Source organism: Lates calcarifer, linkage group LG19 (genome assembly GCF_001640805.2).
Source record: "Lates calcarifer isolate ASB-BC8 linkage group LG19, TLL_Latcal_v3, whole genome shotgun sequence".
NCBI classification, from domain to species: domain Eukaryota; kingdom Metazoa; phylum Chordata; class Actinopteri; family Centropomidae; genus Lates; species Lates calcarifer.
This window is the reverse complement of record NC_066851.1, coordinates 24,485,797-24,509,841: the sequence shown is the minus strand read 5'-3', so window position 1 is coordinate 24,509,841 and position 24,045 is coordinate 24,485,797. Positions and strand designations below refer to the sequence as shown.

The 24,045-nt window shown below is 49.3% G+C and overlaps 2 protein-coding genes across 4 annotated transcripts in view; one reads left to right on the top strand and one right to left on the bottom strand.

Annotated features, from left to right (window-relative positions):
- Positions 1-1,294: 1,294 nt before the first annotated feature.
- heatr5a (HEAT repeat containing 5a) lies at positions 1,295-23,852 on the bottom strand. Its single transcript, XM_018661504.2, is given in 41 exon segments — positions 1,295-3,027; positions 3,165-3,318; positions 3,448-3,550; positions 3,742-3,849; positions 4,731-4,882; positions 4,971-5,147; positions 5,833-5,916; positions 6,150-6,251; positions 9,983-10,156; positions 10,310-10,457; positions 11,081-11,208; positions 11,293-11,427; positions 11,507-11,611; positions 11,926-12,148; positions 12,222-12,401; positions 12,482-12,550; positions 12,634-12,812; positions 12,903-13,142; positions 13,273-13,455; positions 13,604-13,748; positions 14,619-14,788; positions 14,873-15,062; positions 15,187-15,346; positions 15,944-16,134; positions 16,356-16,461; positions 16,542-16,705; positions 16,786-16,862; positions 16,865-16,954; positions 17,366-17,475; positions 17,795-17,894; positions 17,990-18,142; positions 18,215-18,326; positions 18,411-18,817; positions 19,085-19,334; positions 19,418-19,578; positions 20,531-20,702; positions 20,790-20,939; positions 21,508-21,616; positions 21,793-22,004; positions 22,413-22,621; positions 23,696-23,852. Coding segments are annotated over 40 exon segments (6,159 nt in total). The 5' UTR covers positions 22,539-22,621; positions 23,696-23,852; the 3' UTR covers positions 1,295-2,867.
- Positions 7,301-24,045, top strand: part of LOC108873345 (zinc-binding protein A33-like) — a 98,586-nt gene continuing 81,841 nt past the window's right edge. Inside the window, exons 1-2 of one of the 3 annotated variants that reach the window (XM_051077923.1) lie at positions 7,301-7,500; positions 7,610-8,665. In XM_051077923.1, the coding sequence (XP_050933880.1) occupies positions 7,625-8,665 (1,041 nt within the window). In that variant the 5' untranslated portion in view covers positions 7,301-7,500; positions 7,610-7,624. Of the gene's footprint in view, positions 7,501-7,609; positions 9,381-24,045 lie in introns of those variants that run through there. The other 2 variants (XM_051077922.1, XM_018661505.2) reach the window with 2 other exon arrangements.

The following is a 24,045-nucleotide window of genomic DNA, read 5'->3' as shown; positions in this document are numbered from 1 at the left end:
GCGTTCAGGCGCTCACACTGAGCTCGGAAATATGAAACACCTGTAACATCAGCTGCCTTTCTTCTGAATATTATTAGTAGAGGCAGGAGAAAATCAAAACATCATTCAGACACTGAGGCAAAGCAGGTCATGTTCACCGCCATCAGGTGGGATTAGTGTAAATGAATTAAAAATATAACTACATGGTCTCGTTTGGTTTCTTCAAACTCTACACAGTCCCTGCATCAACCAGTAACTGAGATATTAACTAAAGCAGCAGATACGCGCTTTTTCTCATGATGCCTACCATGGGTCTGTTGTTGTGGTAGATATGATCACTGACCATTTAGGAGAGATGGAATTATTTCAACATTAAGCCAATAAAGAACATGGCACAGAGTTATCTTCCAGAGTCAATGAGGAGAATTTACTGTCCACACTCCAGCAGCAGCAGTGAGGGCCTGAGAAAATGATTCAGCAGATATTTATTTTAGGAACAGACGTCAGACTGCTGCGTAACATCACTGTTTATTTTATTATAGAATAAAACGTTGTTTTCTGAGTGTTACGTGTGTTTTGGCTTCACCTGTCTGAGAAGCAGGCAGCGTGTGTGGTGTGTGTTAGTGTGTTAATCACGTCTTCGTCATGTTTCATCTCGATCACTGTGGGGCTTCCGACAGCCCCTGAAGGCAGCATGCGGAGCTGTTCACAGATAAAGTTTCCAAAGTGTTTCACAACAGAGAAACACAACAACACAATCAGCTGGTTTTCATGTGAGACACCATCCTGCCTGATGTTTCATCCTGAAAGCTTCTACATTTTCATCTCATTTCTAACTCTGTCTGTTTAAAGGAACATTCCACTGATATTTCAGATTTAAAGTGTTTGTTCCCTCTTTGTGTCTTTTTTCTTTTTCTAGTTTTGTTTTTATTGTTTTTTTTTTCTCCTGTGAATTTCCTCTGTCTTCATGATGCCTTCAGGTTCTCTGGTTGTCACAGTTAGAGGATAACTGGAGACACAGACACATAAATCAGTCTGCAGTTAAACTCAATAATAAAGTCTCTCAGACAGAAACGAACACAGATCAGATTTTCACTGATTATTCAGCTTCAGTTTGTTTTACTTCATCACTGAAACTGTTCATTATGTCGTCTGAGGGTTCATCACATTTACTCTCTCTGTGTCTGAAGTACATTTCATTATTTTTAGATTAGTCAGACTGAGGAGAATGTTTTGCTGCAGTAAATTTATTGAAAAACAATCTGGACCCTTTCTCCGTCTGTTGAAGACAAATGAAGAAGAAGTGGAACCTGAATTAGAAGAAAGACGTGTTTTATTCATTCGCTGCCGTTAGAAAACAACAAGTTAACTCATTCATTCAGTTCACACCTGCACAGACGGCCAGGTGAAGCAGAGAGAAGCGGCTGAAGCTGGAAGACTGAAGCTCACCTGGTTCGTGTTATTGCAGGTAAATCTTTAGTGTTCTGAGACGTTACAGGAAGTGATACCAAGATTCACATTTAGACAATAAAAGTCCTTCGACTGAACTTCAACATCCTTTACACTGATCAAACACAACGTGTCAGATAATCAGACGCTGTAGTGTTGTTAAACTAAAGTGCTGACAGAAGCTGAACTGTCCCTCACAGGCTGCCGTACCTCCATTAAACTCCTCAGCTTGTTCCATGTGATTTGTCTTCTACTACAAAAATAAAATCATCTCTTCTTCTTCTCTGTTATTGACATGGGTCAAAGGATGAGTCAGCTGTTACTGTGTCCTGACCTTTGACCCCTGGCCTCCATTTAACGTTAGTGACACAGGAAAAGCAGCTTATTCTGCTGCAGGTTCTACATCAAAATGACACGTATTTCAAAATAAAAGCCTCGAGTGACAGACCTGATCAAACAGCAGAGACCTGTTACTGCTGCTGCTCAACCACCCGCCCGCCCGGGGCCTCCTGGGGGATAAAATAAACACACACACCCGGTTTTCAGCAGGTGGAGAACTGATCTGTGACCTGCAGCTAAAATACCATCATTAAATATTTTTAAAGTTTGACAGTGTCACCTGATGTCGATGTTTCACCTGATGTGGATCCAGGTGTTTTTGTTCAGAGCTCAAACTGTGTAAAATAAAAACCACAGTGATGTGGCTGCAAACAGACGACACCATGAAGTCTCTGTCAGTTCAACAGGAGGAGATGTGTCGGGACTGAACCACTAGATGTCGCTGCAGGAGACAGAAACATGGAGACGGCAGCAGGTCTGAAACCAGCCAGAGTCAACGGAGTCTTCTCCAAACTAACACTTCAACTTCAGTCTCTAAACTAAAAACCTCCACACGTCCACTTCAGTGTTAAAGGACTCAGCTGTTAAAATCTTTGTTAAACTTTGACCCTGATGTGTCACAGCTGTTTGACTCAGGTCTGTTCACTCGGCTGATAAAACCAAAGTTTCTCTGAACGTTGTGTAAAAAGAGGAGATAAAAGAAACTGATAGAGAACATGTCTGTTTTCAGCTTTATCCCATCACCTGTAAATCTGATGCCTGCTGGTTTCAGTATCTGCTGGAAATGAATCTGCAGCTGTCGATCATCAGCTCATCACTGTGAGTCTGTGCGGGGGGGGTGAAGGGATAAAACTGAGACAGTAAATGGAAATGATATAAAGTAGTGACGTGCAGCGTTTACAGAGCGTCTGGAAGTTTAAGACTCAACAACAAAAGATCCTCTCACTTCCTGTGAAAGAGGAAGTGATGTGATAATATTCTGCAGCCACAGTAACCTCATGCTTCATGTTACCCTTTGTCCCGGGGGACAGTGAACGCAGCACAGAGTGTCGGTGGCTGTAGTGATGAACCTCCGTGCTGCTGATCTGTGGTCAGTCGTCTCACAGGAAGTTGGTTTTCAGGGTGATGCTGGGTGACGACTTGGCGCCGCTGCGGGCGGCTGGGTTAGCGCTGCTAGCTTTAGCGTTCAGACTCTCCTGGTTTCCTTTGACGGCGGCTTCCAGACGAGACTTGAGGTGAGGAGACGAGGCGATGAGAGACCTGAGGAGGAGGAGAAATAAATCACATCAGCCTGAGGTCTGAGAGTCCTGAATGTTCTGATTCTGGTCCCGGTTCATTTGCCTGGATCAGCAGATTCACACACTGAATCTAATTTTCCCGTGTCGTCCTGAGCGTACCTGAAGACGCCTGAGTGCTGAGGCCCGAGACGCATCAGGTCTTTGAGCGCCGCCTCGTGGAGAGACCGGGACGCCGGGGGGGCAGAGCCGAGGGCGTTCTCATCCAGGAGGAAGGAGATGAGGAGCGGGAGCAAGATGGCCGCCAGCTGAGGACCTGAGGGTCCAGAACAGAGACACATGAGAAGCAGGTTCAGGCCAGAATCTCTGGGAAACACTGAGACCTGTTTTAACCCTCTGTCCTCCCTCCACCTGTCTCTACTCATCTCTACTGTGTTCTACTCACGCTGTGACTCGTCAGCAGCCTGGACCAGAGCCTCCATGGCTCGGACTCCTTCCAGGACTCCCAGCAGCTCCTCTGGACTCTGAGGTCGACTCCTCTCCACCCTCTGAGGACGAGTCAGTGAACACATCATCTGATCAAACAGCTGCACTTTCTCTCACAAGGACTTTTTACTCAGATTTGATCAGATCATAATCTGCTGCAGTTTATCTTTCCAATGTTTAACCATTAAAGAGTTCATCCAAAGTGTCTCTTCTGTCCTCAGAGACTGAGACGCTCAGAGTTCTTGTTCAGTACCTGGAGGAACCGGACCAGCGGTGGACCGAGGGCCTGGATGTACGGGACGGCTACGCCGGGCTGAGCCTGAAACACGGACGTCAGCAGCTGATAACACCGACTCACAACCTGGAGGAGACAGAGTTCATTACAAACCAGACTTTACTACTCACTCTTTTTAAAAGTCTTTTCCTGAGGTGTGACTCTGGAGAGAACTTTTGGTACCAGCTACAGAATAAACTCATTTTTCTCAGAGGAAACCTTCATTCATTGTTAGAAACCTGAGCCACAACATTCTGCCTCTGTTTATAATTAGAACCAGTTTACGCAGAGAAACATCGTCTGTCTTCAGTTTCTGAACTGACTCAGTTTCACACACACACACACACACAGCAGTGACCTGGTTCCTCTCGGGTCAGAAACCTTCCGTCTGTCCCAGAATAGACTCAGCTCTGCAGGTAGAGCTGAGTTTCATCATCACTCTGTCCCAGTTGAACCAGTATGCAGGTCAGCAGGCTGCTGGTTTCCACTCAGAAACAGACTGAGGTCTACAGAGAGGACTTTCTCCTCCGGCTGATTCAGCTTCATGGATGTTTTTGATTTCAGTCTAAACTTTATCACATTTCTCTAAATCAGCCAGTTTCTCTTTGGTTCCACTGTTTTCAGTTATTTTGTTATACTCAGTGAGCACTTTATTAGGAACCTTTACACCTGCTTATTTGTAGACGGATGAAGACTGGAATTAGAATTTCTGCCTCACCGTCGCCTCCACCAACCAGTCTCCAGCTGCAGGTAATAAATGTGAACCATGAACATGTTTGTGAGGTCACATTTGAAAACACAACACCTGGTCTGGATGGATGGTCTGAGTCTGAATCTGAATCCACCAACCTGTCCTGTGTCAACAGTTCAGGCTGGAGGTGGTGTGTAATGGTTTTGGGACGTACCCAGTATGAATGTGGTGTTCAGTGAGCGTATGTACACGTGTAAACTCTCTGTGTGGTACTGACCAGCGGGTCTTTGGCGTCCATGCTGGCGGTGAAGCGCTGCAGACAGAGCGCGTGCAGAGGCTCCACGGTGCAGACGTCAGGACCAGCAGACAGCAGGAACACGGTCAGAGCCGTGAGGAGGCTGATCTGATCCACAACACAACCAGAGGCCCCTGAACACACACAAACACACATGTACACACAATCCTCCACCCTGGAAAGTGAAGAGATCCTTTCAGAGATCAGGTGAGTTGTTTGTACCGGAGTCCCAGAGTCCCAGCAGTGTGTTCAGAGCCGATCTCAGCAGCAGGTTCCAGGCTCCTCGACTCTTCTCCTGTCGACTCATCGGAGACGTCAGGACGGACTTCAGAGCCTGGAGAGCCGCCTGGACCACCACAGCCAGACCAGCCCCGCCCCCTGGACCTGCCGCCACAGCACCTGGAAGACGAAGCAGTTATAGAAGAGGTTTGTTGTGCAGCAGGACCGAGAATGATTTAGACTGAGAACGTGTTTTTCCTATAAATCAATACGACAGTTGAACAATAAACCTTAGAACACACAGTGTTTCTCAGCTTCATCGGGCCTTTAAACTTTTATTTTTAAGATTATTTCATTATTTCAGTTCAACAAGAACAGTCACTGACACAAACTTCAGACCTGTTAAACCTTAGTATGTTTCATGACCATTATTCAATTTATTCAACCATTTAAGTCATTTAAGGAAGCGTTTCCTCTCCACTGTCTCCTACTGCTGCTCATGGTGGATCTGTTGGGTCTCTCTCTGTAAATACCTATTTTAAAGAGTCTAGACCTGCTCTATATGAAAAGTGCCTTGAGATGACTGTTGTTGTGATATGGCGCTATATAAATAAAAAAATTGAATTGAATTAAGTTACTTTATCAATCAAGTTTTACTACATATTCTTCAAATGATTAAGATTTTATCTATTTAATCTCATTTTATTCTAGTTTATATATATAGAAATATAGATTAAATAATTATAATCTTTTTAAAGTTTTACAAAGTTACATTAAAACTGTGACGTTGTTATTATGGACCAAGTCAGTCCAACTTAATGTGTTCATGTGTGTGTGTGTGTGTGTGTGTGTGTGTGTGTGTTACCAGTGTGTGTGCTGGGCTGGTGGACCAGCTCTCTGAGGACTCCCAGCAGCAGGTAGAGGACAGTGGGGAGGATGGACACGCTGCCTGCAGGACGACAAACACCCATCAAATGAACCAGAGAGTTATTAAGTTATTAGTTAGTTATTAAGGATTATTAATCAGAAAAATGAGCTGCTGTGAAAACTGAAGTTTTTGCTTTCACTGAAGAAATGTTGCTTTCCACAAAGTTCAAACACCCGTTCTGAAATCTCTGAGGTGTAACAGCCGAGTATTTGAAGACTTCTGTTTGAATGGTGCGACCTGAGCGCAGCACAAACCTTCAGGGGAGCAGACGGACGGCAGCTCGGACAGGACACACAGAGCGGACGCCACCAGTCGACAGTCGCTGTCACTCAGACTCCACACCGAACCTCCAGGACCTGAACACACACACAATATTTCAGTTAAGAGGTCCCTCCTTTCTTCTCTTCCTCAGTGTTTCCTTCCACTGATGATTCCTCCCCTCTTCTCCTCTTCCCTCTGTTACCTTAAAACTTTCTCCCTGTTTGACACAGAAAAGTGGCTGATGGTCTGTCACTGTTTTATTCCTGTTGCACGGTTGGTTTTTGGTGCTGCTGCGAACTGAAGAGCTGATATGAAGAGTATGCTCCTCATCCACAGTCATAAACCACCTCACACACACACAGTGGCTTCAGAAAGTACTCACACCCTTTCAGATAGTCGAAGATTTGAGTCATCAGTCGACCAAGACCTTCCTCAGAGAGCTCTCTTGCTTTCACTGAGCTGAATGTTGGTATTAAACAGCCAAATCCAACACAACTGACAAAGTTCAGAGACAGGTTCATGCTTTGAATTTAATCTTGACAAAAGCGGATCGGATGAAATATGTAATCCCTCCAGTAAGTTCTGGATCTACCCCGGGGTCTCCTCCCAGTTGGACATAGTTGGGAAAACTCCAAAGGAAGGCGCCCAGGAAGATCCTGATCAGATCCCTGAACCACCTCAACTGACTCCTTAGATGTGAAGGAGCAGCAGCTCTTCTCTGAGTTCATATGTGCTTCCAAGAACTGATCAAAGTCTTTTCTTTTGCTCTCAGCAATGTAAGTTAGTCTTTTCAGACTGATACAACCTGAAAACTCTCTTATCCACGTTCTCGATGATGGAGCGTCCAAATCCTGTTTCAGTGTTTTTCTAAGTCCTTTGGATTTATTCCAACACACAGAGTTTAATATCTAAAGGGACTTTGGTCTTAAACATTTTCTAACATCCTTTCAGAAGGTTTGGATCTTTGGACATTCCACAGAAAGAGAAAGAGAACAGTTCACATCCAAACATTTAGTTCAAACATCTGGAAGATTAAAGGAAATATGATGAAGTTTGACAGGAGCTCAAACTACAGCTACATCTGAACTAAAACAGCTGCTGTGAAACTCTGCTGCACGTTATCAGTTAACATTTCAGGCTCCACCCCTGATCTGACTCTCCTGAAACAAACCAGGAAACAGTTTGTTCCTCTTCTCTAAAGAGAGACACAGGCTGAAAAACATTTGATCAGATTCACCTTCAGACCAAACTAACAGCTTCCTCTGAGTGAGTCCAGCTACAGGAGAGAAAAGAGGAAAACTACAACACTGCTGCTTCAACCTGCTGACTCTCCACACACTGAAGGTGAGTTTGACTAAAACCACCACTCAAAGTGAAAGTGAATCTCAGTGAAGTTAGTAGAGGAGGGAGGGGAGCCATGACTGACTGTACTTTCTGTCTGCTGTGTTTTCAGCTTCACTCAGACTAAATGGCTTCCAGATTAGAGGAGGATCTCTGCTGTCCGGTCTGTCAGGAGGTCTTTAGAGAACCTGTTCTTCTGTCATGTAGCCACAGCTTCTGTAAAGACTGTCTGAAGAGATGGTGGAGAGAGAAACCAACACCAGACTGTCCAGTTTGTAAGAGAAGATCTTCAAAGGTAGATCCACCCTGTAACCTGGTGTTAAAGAACCTGTGTGAGTCCTTCTTACAGGAGAGAGATCAGAGATCTTCAGAGGCTCTCTGCAGTCTGCACTCTGAGAAACTCAAACTCTTCTGTCTGGACCATCAGCAGCCAGTGTGTGTCGTCTGCAGAGATTCAGAAAAACACTCCAACCACAGATTCAGACCCATCGATGAAGCTGCACGACAACACAAGAAGGAACTTCAGGAAACTCTGGAGCCCTTAAAGAAGAAGTTAGAGAGTTTAGAAGAAGTTAAAGTGGAGTTTGATCAAACAGCAGAACACATTAAGGTCCAGGCCCGACACACAGAGAGGCAGATTAAGGAGCAGTTTAAGAAGCTTCACCAGTTTCTAGAAGAGGAAGAGGAGGCCAGGATGGCTGCACTGAGGGAGGAAGAGGAGCAGAAGAGTCAGATGATGAAGGAGAAGATGGAGGCTCTGAGCAGAGAGATAGCAGCTCTTTCACACACAGTCAGAGCCACAGAGGACGAGCTGAGAGCTGAAGACGTCTCATTCCTCAACAACTACAAGGCTGCAGTGGAAAGAGTCCAGCAGCGCCCCCTGCTGGAGGATCACCAGCTGCTCTCAGGAGCTCTGATAGACCAGGCCAAACACCTGGGCAACCTGACCTTCAACATCTGGAACAAGATGAAGGACATGGTCTCCTACAGTCCTGTGGTTCTGGACCCAAACACTGCTCGTCCAGGACTGATCCTGTCTGAAGATCTGACCAGTCTGAGACCAGGAGAGGAACAGCAGCTTCCTGACAATCCAGAGAGATTTGATTATTACTGCTCTGTCCTGGGCTCTGAGGGTTTTAACTCAGGGACTCACAGCTGGGACGTCGAGGTTGGAGACAATACAAACTGGATACTGGGTGTGTCAGCAGAGTCTGTCCAGAGGAAGGGAGACATATGGTCTGGATTATGGAGAATATGGTTCTATGGAGGTAAATACTCAGCATGGTCACCATCAGCTTCATTCACTGATCTCTCAGTGAAGAAGAATCTCCAGAGGATCAGAGTGAATCTGGACTGGAACAGAGGAAAGTTGTCGTTCTCTGATCCTGATACTAACACACACATACACACCTTCACACACACTTTCACTGAGAAGATGTTTCCATACATTTTCACTGTGGATAATCTCCCAGTGAGGATGTTACCAGTGAAGGTCTCTGTGACAGTGGAACAGATCAGTCAGAGATAAAGAGGATGATCAGATTTATAATGTTGTTTATTTCTTAAAGGGAAAAGTCAGAGAATTTAACGTCTTAAACTGCACCTGTCCTCCTGCTGTCTCATTATTCCAAAGCTCTGTTTATTTCTTTTTCACTTCTTTTATTTCCATCTTCTTCTTTTCTAGTTGAACTATTTGCTTTTTCTTTCTATTGTCAAACTTTTCATATGTGAAAAACACATCACGTTAATCTATAACAACAACAGTGCTATAAGAAGTGATCCGGTGTTACGGTTTTATTTTTGTTCATTAGTGAATAAAGAAGTCGAGTTCTCTCTGTAATATTCTGTTTTTAAAACAAGATGATAAAATATTTTCTAATCTTCACGTTGGTATGTTTCCATTGATTGTCAGTGTATTTGTCATTATAGGTTATGAGTGTAGATTTAAAATATAAAATACAACAAAATAAAATGTGAAAAAAGTGAAGGGGTCTGAATATTTTCTGAAGCTGATTCTATGCCACTCACAGCATCACAGCTGGAAACTTTCCATGGGACTTAACAGGAATAAACTGGAGGCTGCAGATTAGTCATCAGTACATCTGATCTGTGGGATTAAAGTTTAACCAGCAAAGATACATCCACAGTAGTTAGCAAGCTGCTAAATCAGAGATGCTAAAGGCTAACACCATGTTTCTGTTTATTTTATTCAACATTCATGTTTTTTTGTTGTTTAATGAAAGAATCGATTAAAGTTCTACTCACTAAAATCTCAGTGTTTAAATGTGTCTCAGTTTACATCGTGTTTAGATTTATGTTTGGAAAACATACAGTTTATAAATTACTCCAAATTTCTCATTTGTAAAGCAATATTTCCAGAATTCTCCATCTTAACTGGCCGTAGAAAGTTTCTGGAAATTTACTGGAACTTTTCCATCCCTTTGTAACCTTAGATACCAGATATCACCCGCCCCCCCCCTCTTACCAGTTGGACTGGTTCCGGCCAGTTTGGGGCTGAGCTGTGGGAGTTTCCGCACCAGGACACAGAGGCAGAGCTCCAGCGCTCCGAACACCAGGGAGCGCCCGGGAATCAAACCGCCGGTGTCCCGTCCCTCCCCGAACTCTGGCAGCGTCTCCTTCTCCGCTGCACCGTCATCCACTGTGACAAGTTTTACACAACGTCTCTTCAGGCAGAGAATCCAGCACAATGTTGGACCAGAAACCAGCTTTGTTTTTACTTTTATTTCGATCTGAAGGTGTCGACCCAGAAAATCAAACACCAGCTCCCTGTCAGGACTGAACCTGTGTTTACCTTCTGCGCTGTGGCGTTTCTCCCTGACGTGCTCCTGAGCCGCCGTCACAATCTGTCGCAGTAAATCCAAGACGGCGAGCTGAACGGACGCCGACTCTCTGGTCACCATCAGTCTGTGGAGGACGCTGAGCAGCTCCACACTCAGAGCCTGGACGGACACAGACAGACAAACCTCAACAGGAAATAACCTCAGCTTTTAACCGTCACCCTGAGGACAGACTGACAGACGAGTGGTTCTGTCTGTCCAATGCACTGACCCAGAGCAACTTATCTCTAAAATCTGGTCTGGAATCTGGCAAAGATCTGGTCTGAGTCTTAGCTCAGAAACTCCTGATTCTGGCCCAGATCAAGGCTGAATTCCAATCAAATCTCTGAGTCTTGAATGTGGAACTCAGAACTTGTCTGGTTTGGATTCTGGCCTTGAATTCTAGCCTGGATTCTGTTTAGAAATCCTACCTGGACTTCAGGATTCCAGTCTGGATTATAGTCTCTTATCAGGCCTTGAGGGTTTACACTCTAGCCTGGATTCTGGATTCTAGCCTGAAATGTCTAAATTAAATTTTCCTCTGGACTGTGGTCTGGATTCAGGTCTGGATTCAGGTCTGGATTTAGTCAAAATTCTTGGGAAAATGTTGATCTTGAAACTTAGGGAACTTGGAAACTTGGAATCTCACCTGGATCCTGGTCTGAATGTGTTTGAAAGTTACTGATCTGAACTCTCTCCTGGTCTGGATTCTGGTCCAGATTCTAACCTGGATTCTGTGGTCTCACCTGGTCGTTTCCGATCTTAGCCCGGGGCCAGGAGACGTCGAGCAGCGCCTGCAGAGCTCGCAGACACGACGTGATGTTCTCCATCTGGTCGTCAGAGTGTGGAGAACACAGGAACTCTACGCTGATCCCTGAGCAGAGAAAAACAACCACACTCAGAACTCAGAGACCCGGGTTTGGTCTCTGCTGGCTGTCGCACTAAAACCAGTCTGTACCCAGTATGAGGTGCAGTCTGTCGCTGTTGACGTCCTCCGGGCTCTTGGCTCCGCCCACAGAGCCTGTGTGTCCCATGGAGGTGGGCGTGGCCGGTCGGGACAGGTTGGCAGGTGAGTCATCGGACATCAGGAAACCTGCAACACACAGCGGACTGTCGACCATGTCTGTATGTAGGAGGAGGGAGGAGGAGGAGGAGGGAGGAGGAGCGCTCACCTGTGCTGTGCAGCCACAGGGAGGTGGCGTGGAGGATGGGAGCCCAGGAGGAGGAGTAATGAGCTCGGGCCTGGTTCACCGTCTCTGCTGTGTAGAAGGAGCCTCCTGGACGAAGAGGAGGACGGAGAGAGAGAGTTAATGTGACGTGGAGTCAAGTTCAGAAACTTTTCTCTGTTGATTCATGATGGCGACGTCTCTCTGGGAACTGAAAACTTTATGAACCAAACAATGAATAATCATTTTATTAACCGATGATAGAAACAACTGTTAGAAGCAGAGGACTAGAACTATAACACGGTCCGATGTATAAGATTAGATTTTACATTTTGAATGTAGTTTAAAACACAGCTCCTCAGACCTGAGATCATTTCCCAACAGGAAGTCCCTCCCCCTGCTCCCCCTCCCTCCTCCTGTCCTACCTGCTGCAGGTAGCTGTGGTGCGTACTCCTGTGGGAGAGTCAGCAGGGCGTAGTCCTGCAGCGCCGCCAACCACAGACGACTCAGCGTCGACAAATCTGATTGGACCAGCTTCAGGAGGCCCGCCCCTCCCGACTCCGAGCCTGCGCTGTCATTGGCCGGAGAGGAGACGGACAGGTCGGGGCTCTCCCTCTGTCTGCTCCGCTGAACGGCTACGATGTAAACCTGAGAGACGACAGGACGGGGATCAGACTCAGGCTTTCAGGACTCGAGTTTCCATGGAAACACTAAAACCCACCTCGGCCCAGGCCTTAAGGACGGCCAGCGTTTCCATGGTAGCCGTGGCCTCGTTGTACAGCCGGCTGGACGTGTCCGTCCCGACCTGGACTTTAGCCAGCGAGGAGGCCAGGAGCTGATGGACGCGCCGGAGGTCGCGGAGGTCACTGACGACGCCGCTGGCAATCCAGGCGCTGCAGACCTGCAGAGGAGAGGACGAGGTCAAAGGTCAGAGCAGATGACAGGGCCGACATCGTCCTCAGCATCAGAGTATTTAATCACCTGGCAGGCCTTGGAGGTGACGTCAGGAGGAGCGTCAGCAGTGAAGGCTGGTCTGAGAGCAGCTCCCACCTTCAAACACAAACACTGAAGGTTAAGGTTCAGACTTTTCTCAGGTCAGGACACAGACTGTGTGTACTTCACTGACTCCTTACATTCGCCTGGTACTGCTCCAGGATCACATGACCCGGGAACTCCGGTTCAGGGATGGCTGAGAACCTCCTGATGATGACCAGCAGGGTCTGAAGACCGGCCAGTCTCAGCTGGTCACTGTGATCTGTGGCTGCCATGAACGCCATGCGGACCAGGTCGCCCAGGTGAAGAACCAGGAAGTCTGAGGAAAAGACAGGTCAAAGGTCAGCGAGGTCCGAGTATGCAAACACAAACCGGCCCCGGTCCTGAACCTCGGGGGGAGGGGTCTCACCGGTGGACTCGTGCAGGCGTCGCTCCTGAGCCAGAGCCATGTCGAAGTGAGCCGGGTCGGCGGTTTCACACTGAGCCACGATGCGACACACGCACTCCATGGCGAAGCGGCGCGTGGCCCAGCGCAGGGCCATGAACGGGCCGCCGGACTCCTGCCGGGCCCTGAAGGCCGAGGAGTCGTCGTCTCTGGAGGAGTCCGCCTCCTCGTTCTCCTGACTCGCCTCCACCGGAGCCAGACAGTCTGAGGACAGAGAGGGCGCAGTTCATCACTGACTCACTCCCTCCAGAGCTTTAACCAGTATCTCAGGGTCTTCATCAGGCCCACATACATCTGCTATAAACCCTAAACTAAACAGGAAACCTCAGCCCACCGGTGCTGGCAGACAGGACGTCTTTGCAGAGTTTGAGCCAGTGTCCCAGCTTCCCACTGGTGGCGCTGGACGTCATCATGTGGACCAGAGTCTCCTGGATGTCCCGCCTCAGACCCGGATCTGACTCCCGATCCAACATGGTGAACAGAGCTCCCTCCAGACCCACTTCCTTTATAGTGACGTCTGCACACAAACCAGGAGGAGAGTTCACGTATGAGGGGAAACCAAAACGAGTCGATACGCTCATCAACATGTCACATCATCAAACCTGTTTGGACCAGTGAGTCTCTGTGTGTGTGTGTGTGTGTGTGTGTGTGTGTGTGTGTCTCACCGAGTTGTGTGTTGTCTCGTCTCGGCAGCTCTTTGACCAGAGTCACAGCGTGTTCAGAGACCTCCAGCGCCTCCCGCTGGACGAGCTGCCGCAGACACGCCACCACGGCCCGACGCAGACACAGGTACGAGCTGCACAGGTTGGCCTGAAGCACACACACACACACACACACACACACACAGAGTTTGTACCTGGACATCAGGTGTTAACAGTCTGAGGTTCAGAGGAGACATGCAGCTACAGTCAGTGTTTCCTCCAGACTCAGAAACTAAACATCGTTTATATTAAAGTTCAAATGATCAATTATCAATTTATCTATAAAATGTGTGACTGATCGTTTCAGATGAACTGATGAATTGAGGTGATGTATCTCCACAGTGATGATCACTGGGTGAATGTGTGAGCTCTGTCCAGAGGAAACACTCTGGTGCTTTCACTGTCAGGTATAAAACAAAGGGAGGTGAGGGGAAGTTAAACAACAGAAGGAGCCGGTGTTATTGAGTTAGCTGCAAAGCAAACAACAAGAAGATGAAGAGACTTTAAAGCTCAAACACTGAGAAAAAAACAGGATTAATAATGAAGTTAGTGAAACAGAAACCTGGTTTAAAAAACTCAGTTATCACATTCTAACTTAACTCTCAGTCTCTGTAGAGTTTAATACAGGAGAGAGTTCGATCACTCGCTCTGTTTGGTTCGGTTCAGCTGATAAACTCAGTTTGGGATGTTTCCTGTTTTTAAACATTTAAACTAAAAAAATCAAACAAACAAACAAAATGTGACGACGTGTTTCTATCGTCTGACTTCAACTGTGCAGCAACAGAAAATAAAACAGAGGCAGAGCAGAAGGTGAGACAGGCAGCAGCTTCAGGACCTACCAACGAGGAATAATCCAACAAGAGCTCCTGGAAGACAAAGACAGGGTCAAACACACACACACACACACACACACACACACATGAGCCTTCTGTGTTGATCGTTGTGTGGGGGAGGTCGTGGTGTGTTCAGGTGCACTCACACACAGAGCAGGTACGAGGCTGGCCAGGTTGACGTGTGGAGGTGAGAACATGTGCAGCTGCTGCAGACAGGAAATGGCTCTGGCCTGGACCAGACAGTCCGGACTGGCCTGCATCACTCCACATCCCACCAGGCAGCTGCAGCGCAGGCCGGACACCGCTGCCCCGTCACCTGACAGACACAACACACACAGTCAGATCCACAGCACCTCCTGAGTCCTCCTCGGCCTCAGGTGTGATGGAGGGGGGGCGGTACCCTGCAGGTCCGGGCCCAGGCAGGTGATGAGGGCGTGCAGGCAGCGTCCCAGGCTGTAGTGAACCTCCGGGTGGGTGGGCGGAGCCGACAGCAGCAGCCGGAGAACCAGAGCGAAGGACGGTTCGGCGTGGGCTCGATACAGACCGCCTGCCAGGTCCACCACCAGGGACAGACTGTGGAGAGACCAGGTCTGGACCCGACACACACAGGAGAGTTTCTATTCTGGTCCTGACTTCTTTCAAAAAACCAAAGAGTCATTTACGATCAGGAAATGTGACTGTACACAGGTCGATCCAGAACAGAGGTGGGTGTACCTGGACCTCAGGTGAGGTGCTGTCCTGGCTCAGGGTGAACAGGACTCCCAGGCAGGTGGACAGGTGCTGAGGTGAGCCGATTCCTCCGGTGTAGCGGTGCAGCGCCCCCAGAGCCAGAGCGTAGCCGCTGCGAGAGGCCGCGTCCCGAGCCGTCTTCAGCCTGAACACAGTCACATCAACACCGCTAAGAACTGCAGCCTGATCCCGACACCACCCAGACCACAGCTGGAGGTGTCCCAGCCTCAGGAACACTTCAGACACGTTTTTACACCAGAAGATATTTACTGTTCAGTTTAGGGCTGATCGGCGTCTGGAAACCTGGCTCTGTCAGTCCATGTGTGGGATTTGTTTTTGTTCTCTGTCTGTATTCGTTATAATCATCAAACGATCTCAGCTGCATTTACACAGTTTGTTCATTTTGTATCTAAGAGTGTTTTATCATGTGTCTGGATGATTTCAGAACAAAGTACGACTGACTCACCACTGCAGATCTGCTCTCACTGTTATTTAAAGCTTCTCTCTGCTATTTCTGGTTTGTTCAGTTGTTATTCTCAGCCTGTTATTTTAGGATCAGACTGACACAGTGTGTCTGACCAGGACAGTTTCACGTGCTAATAAAAATAAATTCATCTCATGAGAAAACTCTGCTCTCTTCTTAATGAATAGTTACTCTAATAAAAAATAAAATGATTTTCAAAAGTCAAAATGAAACCGTGTTAACCCGATGACCGTGAACTAACCGTTGATGTGCACCCACCTGTCGAAGCAGAGCAGCGAGACAGAGACGGTGAAGCCGGGGTCTCCGACCACCTGCACCAGCCGGGCCAGACCTTCAACAGCCAGGCAGCGCAGCAGGGCACTGCTGCTCTCCAGCGCCCCCGTCAGGAGGGACAGCGCCGGGGAGCGGATCTCATCTGGTCCCAGGGAGCCCCGAATACTGCCCTGGTGCTGAGGAGGAGGAACCAGGTTAGTTTAGTAGCAACAATATGTCTGAGGTTCATGTTTCTCAGCCTGTAGCAGAGTTCTGCCCCCGGTGGACAAACATGGAACTTATGCAGCTTTAAACATGAACAATGCACATTATATATATATATAACATCCGTCCTGCACGTGTTCTCCTCATGTTCTGTCTGCAGCGTCGATGTGACGCCCGTCGACAGGTGTCGTACCTTGAGCAGACTGCAGAGGGCAGCACAGACGTGTGTCTGGACGGTCTGCTGCCGCTGACCCTTCAGCTGATTCACTGCCTCCACAAACTGCTCCAGTATCTTCACTCTACAACCCACACACAGTTTCTCCTTAAACACAAGCTCCTCCTCCTAAAGAAAACAATGACGTGGCGTTTTCTGCGTTACCTCTGAGCGGAGATGATGTGGGGGAACAGAGCTCCAAAGAGGCGGGCGGCGGCGGCGGTCAGAGTGACGGGAGGAGGAAGAGGAGCGGGAGCGTCGTCGGCGCTGTCACACAGACTGAAGGGGTCGTGGTCCAGGGAGCCTCCGCCCACGCTGCTGCCATGGAGCTGAAGCACAGACACACACCGTCACTCAGTCCTGCGCTCAGTTTGTCTCACCTGTGTGAAGGTGCAGGACGCAGCGTCACCTGTTCCTCGATGTATCTGTGGTCGGTGTCGTGGAGGGCGGGGCCGACCAGCGGCAGGTCGTCACGGTGACAGAGGGGGGCAGCAGGGTGAGGTCTGAACACGGCTGGTTCAGGTTGTCCTGACCGGACAGATCTGAGACCAGCTGGTTCATCACCAAACCAAAACTCTCTGCAGGAGGAGGAGACCATCCATTTATCAATCCAATCAACCAATCAATCAATCAATCAATCAATCAATCCATTAACTGATGAATATCTAGCTCCAGGAAACTGATTCACTGTTTCACCTTTCTGACATTTTAAAGACAAAACAATGAAGTGATTGAAATATTTACAGGAGACAGAGAGAGAAAAGAGTGAAGGAGGAGTGAAGGAGGAGGAGTGAAGGAGGAGTGAAGGACAGAGTGAAGGGAGGGAGTGAAGGACAGAGTGAAGGAGGAGGAGTGAAGGAGGGAGTGAAGGAGGAGTGGAAGGGACAGAGTGAAGGAGGAGTGAAGGGACAGAGTGAAGGAGGGAAGTGAAGGACAGAGTGAAGGAGGAGGAGTGGAAGGGAGGGAGTGGAAGGAGGGAGTGTTGTTACCTTGGTAGGTGTGAGGAGGCAGCAGAGCGAGCAGCTCATAGACTCTGAGTCTGTAGACGAGCGACCAGCTACGAACTGAACTGCTGTAAGACCTGAGGAGAGAAGGCAACCTGCAGGAAGAGAGGGGAGGGGAGAGAGGGAGCAAGAGGAGGTTTTTAATCAGGAAGAGGAAGAGGAGGAAGGAGGGAGGAAGGAGAGGAAGGAGAGGAGGAAGAGGAGGAAGAGGAGGAAGGAGAGGAGGAAGGAGAGGAGGAAGGAGAGGAGGAAGAGGAGAAGGAGAGGGAAGAAGAGGAAGGAGAGGAGGAGAGAGGAAGGAGGAGGGAAGAAGAGGAGGAGAGGGAAGGAGAGGAAGAAGAGGAGGAAGAGAGAGGAGAAGAGGAGGAAGAAGAGGAAGGAGAGAGGAAGGAGAGGAGGAAGTGAAGGACTGACTTGGTGAGGAGCGTCACGGCGCAGGCCAATGGCGTGAGCAGACGGCTGATGATGTCATCGGTGACGAGCTCCCTGCAGTGCAGCAGCAGGTTCTTCATGGCTGTTCACACACACACACACACACACACAGTTCAGACCAGCTCACACCTCCTACACACACACACAGACAGGTGTAGTAATACAGCCTGCACTGACCGCAGAGCGCCCCCGCACGTCCCTCCAGCGTAACCTGCCACGTGAAGTAGTCCCCTCGTCGCAGCTCCATCTCCTGCTCCCTCAGTGAGGCGGGGAACACACAGCGCCACAGGAGGAGGAGGCGGGGGAGGTGGTGCTCCACCACAGCAGGACCTGGACACAGAGGAACAGTGAAAACAATGACGGTGCTGAGGTCAGAGGTCAGAGGTCAGCAGAGGTCAGTACCCAGAGTGATGAGGGCGGAGACGAGCAGCCAGCCGGCCTGAGTCCTCTGCAGAGAGATCCGACTGTTCTGAGACGCTGAGCGGAGCAGGTCCTCGGCCAGACCCAGGACCACCTGCACACAGAGACTCTGACGTTAGAGAGGACAACAGCAGCGCTCGGACTTCCTGTTCCGGCTGACGCCGTGTCGCTGACCCACCTGGCCCTTGGTTTGTGGTATTCCCAGGGGGCAGCGCTGCACCGAGGCCACCAGGGCGGCGACGGCGGCTCCGTACCCGGCCACGGCCTCGGGCGAGGACTTCAGCGCCACCAGCCGCTCGGCGCAGCGCTCCAGCAGCGGGGATCGCTGGGATGGCATCGCCACGGCGACGCAGCGCAGGCACCAGGCGGCGGCGAGCCGGGCCGACGGCGCCGGGTGGAGGAGGACGGAGATCACCGTGTCCAGGAGAGCTGTGCTGCTGTCAGCGAGGAGGGGGGCTGCAGTGGATCCCAGACCCTGAACCAGGCCTCCCAGCTCCAGCAGGCAGCAGACCAGCACATGCTGACTGGCTGAGACGTCTGCAGACGACACTCTGGTCTCCACGTTCCCATCAGTCAGAGCCGCATCTGAACACACACACACACACACACAGGTTAACACTGAAGCATCAGTCAAACCAGAAACACTTCATCGTGCTGCACATGAACCTGTTTCACATTTACAGTGAGTCACAGTCACTGCTGGTTTTTATCAGCGCCGTCACTGCCTCAGTCAACCTGCAGCTTCTCAACAGTTTTCTCCTGGATCCATCCACCCTGGACATTTTTAACATCACTCCCTCGACCTGACTGTCGACCACACACACACACACACACACACACACACACACTCACCGATGGCTCGTTTGTGCGAGGCCACAGCGAGGCAGAGCTGTTTGACGGCGTTGGTCTGGGCCTTCTCTCCCAGCAGGGAGCCCAGGGTGCTCCTCAGGATGAAGGAGACGCAGCGGCGGGTCACGGCGGCGTCGCCCGGCGTCTGCGTGGCTCTGCCGTGCGACGCCAGCTCCATCAGCAGGGACAGGAAGGCCGGGAAGTTCGCCTCCAGCCAGGAGCCTCCCAGGGTGGAGACGAAGACCACGCAGGCCTGAGGAGGAGGAGGAGGAGGAGGAGGAGGTCTGAGTCTGATCGTGTCACTCTGCTCCTCAGGTAAAGTCAGTAAGCACTCACCTGTGTGACTCCGATGCGGATGTCCTTGCTGACGGAGCTCGTCCCCTTCAACATGTCTCCGCTGGCTCGGAGGAAACCCGCCCCGCCCCGCAGGAACCCCGCCGTCAACAAATCCATCACCTCCTCCAGAGAGCTCCGCCCCCGCCCCCCCTGTCTGGGACCTGCTGTGGAGGAAACAGAGAGAAATCATTTCTCCATCTGAGCACAGAGGAAGACTCCACAGACTCAATATACCCACAGACCATCACCCTCAGAGGGGAGGAGGTCATATTTCAGAGCCGAGCTCTGAACTTTATGTCTCTACATGTTTCTGCTGTTTCCAGTTTTTATGACACTGTGATGTTATCAGCCATCTTCTATGGAGTGGTCTGCTGGGGCAGTGGACAGGAAGAGACTGGACAAGCTGATCAAGAAAGCCAGCTCTGTCCTGGGGCGTCCCCTTTACCCTGTGGAGGTGGTGGGAGAGAGGAGGACCCTGATGGACAATGAGCTCCACCCCCTGCGGGACAGTCTGACAGCACTGAGCAGCTCCTTCAGTGATAGGCTGCTTCACCCAGAGTGTGTGAAGGAGAGGCAGGTCCTTCCTGCTGCTGTCAGACTCTACAACCAGCACTGCTCCTAGTTCACCACAGACTCACATGGACCATTTTCACTAGGTTCTGCACTTTAATTAATCCAAACAGCTGCTATCAGTCACTCACTGTGTGAAATTCCATTTCAAATGTACAATATCTGTATTTAGTTCACTTTCTGTCTGTGTATAAAGTCCTGTGTATGTTTCTCTTCTGTTAATATTTTTATTACATTGTCATGTTTATGCTGTTGTATATATTTTATAGCCTTATCTTGTTTTCTTCTTTCTATCTTTTCAATCACTTATGCTGCAGCAATCTGACACTGTGGGACTAATAAAGGATTATCTGATCTGATCTGATCTTAATTTGAAAAGACAGCCACAGGAAGTGGAGACAGCAGAGAGAGATGTAGATTTCACTTGTTAACATTAAGTTAGAGTTAATGATGGTCACTGTCCTGGTTGACTCGACCTCACACTCTGATTTAAAGGAGCTCATCGCTGCAGTGTTACTCTGCAGTCGTCCTCTGTGCTCGTACCGCTGGGTTGTCTGGGCTCCGCGGCAGCAGCCAGCAGAGTTCCCAGCAGTTTGGCCACAGACACTCGGACGTTGTAGCTGGATCCTTCGAAGGCTCTGAAGCAGAGCGTGGCCACGTTCTCCAGCTCGCTGGTCCACAGGAACACGGCCTCCCTCTGCAGCTCCAGCAGACACTGACACACACAGTCAGAAAGCAGAACATAAACTCTCTGCAGCTGCACTGACACCTGATGGAGTCAGCAGGAGTCATGTGACTGTACCTTGGTGGCGGCGCAGCGTACGGCCATGGATCGGTCCGTCAGACACGCTCTCGCCGCCTTGTAGACGTCACGGTGACACGGCACGGCGCTGACGCCCAGACCTCGCAGGATCCTCTCCACGCTCAGCATGATCTCATACCGACCCTGAGACTGAGAGAGGGAGCACAGGGCCACAGAGGTCAGCACAGTCTGGACCAGGACCCACAGGGACCTGATGGACCCAAGACTGGTTCAACATTTCAACTACCGCTGAGGCTACAGAGGAGTCTGGACTGGACGCAGCTTTGTTTTAGATCGATGGATTTAAAAAGGTCTGATGACGTGTCCTGTCCTGGAATAACACCCTGCAGCTGTTTCTGAATCAATCATGAAAACGCTGGGAGGTGAATTATGCTATGTTCTTCTTTCGCTATTCTCTACCCCCTCTCCCCCCCTCTCTCCCCTCTCTCTCCTTCTTAACCCAACCGGTCGAGGCAGATGGCCGCCCACCCTGAGTCCGGTTCTGCTCGAGGTTTCTGCCTCTTAAAAGGAAGTTTTTCCTTGCCACTGTCTCCTAGGTGCTGCTCATGGTGGATCTGTTGGGTCTCTCTCTGTAAATACCTATTTTAAAGAGTACGGTCTAGACCTGCTCTATATGAAAAGTGCCTTGAGATGACTGTTGTTGTGATATGGCGCTATATAAATAAAATTGAATTGAATTGAATTGAATTGAACAGACCTCAGCGCTCTTCATGGCCTTCAGCAGGTTGGCCAGAGTGTCTTTGAAGGAGCCGGCGAGCATCCGGCCGAGCTGCTCGTACAGAGCGCCGAGACACGCCACGGCCGCCCTGAAACACAGACACAACATCAGATATCTGCTGAGTCCTCTGCCTGTTTCCTGGACTAAAGTCAGAACTTCCTGTTTAACCTGACGCAGCATCTTAAGCTCAAAAGGATTTAATGTTTGACTTGACAGCTCTGTTTCCCCGTCTTTGTGGGGGGGCATGAACGCAGCCTGACTTACAGCCGGGTCGGGAGGCCTGACGGAGAGTCGTCTTTGCTGCGGATGATGTCATTGCACCTCTCCACCAATAAGCTGGAGGGTACGGGGTCTCCCAGGCGGTAGAGCAGGGCCAGACAGTGGGCCAGCAGCCAGCGGGTCGGCGGGCCGGGGGAGCCAATCAGAACGGCCGACAGCTGGTCGACCAGGCGCCGCTGGTTCTGTCTGATGTGGACCTGAACGGGAGGAGAACAATGTCAGACTGAGAAAACCTCAGATTCAAGTCCAGGTCCTCCAACCTCCATCTGCTGGACGTGGACTCACAGAGACTTCGATCAGTTTCTAATAGTTAATAATTGATCGTTTAGTGAATAAAATGTCCTCATTATTCATTCCTGAATGTTGCGTTTACTGTCACAGGAAAGTGGGAAACTAGAAAATCTTTCAATCTGAGAAAGTTGAATGATTTTTATGTTTAATCAAACATAATTAAACATCGATGAGAAACTAAAGTAAAGTGATTCTTCTTCTCTACAGCTCGTGTGAAAACAGAACATGAGAGGGAAGCAGTGACAGAAATGTCCTCTCCGGGCCTCCGTACTGAACGTCAGAGTGAACATGGAGGTCTGATTTGCAGCTCTCACCCTGTCTGTGGCCGGGAGAAGCTTCTTCAGGTGGTTCAGCCATTCAAAGATGAACTCTGCTCTCTGATGTTCACTCAGCTGACTGCACACCTCCTCGTTCAGCAGGAGGCTGTGAGCTCGCTCCATCCTCCTCCTCCTCCTCCTCCTCCTCCTCCTCCTCTCTCAGTGAAGGGGGAGTTTTCTGTCCTGTGCTGCCATTCTCCTAAATCCTGTTAAAAACAAAGGACAAAGGAACAAACAGGGTTCAGCCAAAGACAGCGAGGATGGATTTCATCCAGACAACAAACCAACACAGTCTCTGGTTCTGGTCTACAAACACCACAAAGCTCCACCTGTACAGAAGGACCGCAGCACTGCGCTGCGTTCAGGTGCCAACGAGAGAAACCGGGCGTCTGTGACAGTGCTGCATTCAGAGACAGTTCCTGTGTCTCTGCACCGAACACTTCAGCCTCTGTGTCTCATTGAGAGCTAACAGAGCGGATCAGACCAGAACAGGAGGGAGAGAAGAGACGCCGGAGGAATATCTGAGAGAGAGAGCAGCTCATAAATTATTCAGCAGCAGCAACTCCATTAACACACACACACACACACACAGAGTTCACAGAGACTCAGGGAAACTCTAAAAATAACAGACGTGTTCCTGAAGAGGCTGAAGAGGTGATGGAGAGAAAACTTCCTCAACACCTGGTTTTATAAAAGCTGACTGATCAGCATCAGCAGGACCAAAGCTCCACACAGACCAACAGCTGCAGCTCTGACACAGGAGGACCACACCTGGCTGCACCTGGAGCCACACCCAGCCGTGATGTCACAGCGTACTGAAACACACACCTGGAGTTCACCTGTTCACCACTGCAGGTGGACACAGGAATAACTCAGGTTACATTTGTGAAAACAGGTAGAACATCTTCCTGTGATGAACTTGAACTGATCAGAACCGGGTTGAAAACCAGACTTCAACATAACTCCTGGTCTTCAGCAGGTCTGTCAGACCCTGCTCAGCCTGAACCTGGACCTGAACCTGTTTAAAGATCCACTGTAAACGGTCTTCTGTGTAAAGCAGACTCTCCGCAGCTTCAGTCACCGTGTAGCAGACTGAGCTAACAGCAGCTGCTGGGTCCTCCACCCGTCTGTCCTCCGCTACATCAGAAAACCACACAACAGCGTCTGAAGACACAAACTGCAGAGTAACAGGCTCCGCGGCTAGCAGCGGGTGGCTAACCGGGTTAGCTAACGGAACCAAAGTTTACGCGCGAACTCGGGATGAAAATGAGAGAGTTTACCTGCTGAGAGTCCGGTGAAAGTCGTTAATCCGCACAGGAAGGTGTCGGTCCACAAAGTTAATCTCCGTTTGTTCTGATGCTGTAAACGTCTCCGGACAAACCCGCGGCTGAACCGAGCAGAGTGTCAAGTCAGCGGAAACAGACAGAGTACACATCCGGTTACTGGTTTTTCAAAATAAGATCAAACAAACTGGATTTATTCGAAACTTCTGTGTGTATCAGTTCACTATGTTTTCTTCAACAACTCATCACCTTACATTCAGACAGTTGCACCAGCTATCATCTGTTTGTAAATAAAGACATAAATAAAAGGTAAATAATGAATTAAAGTGAATGGATAATAATAAAGA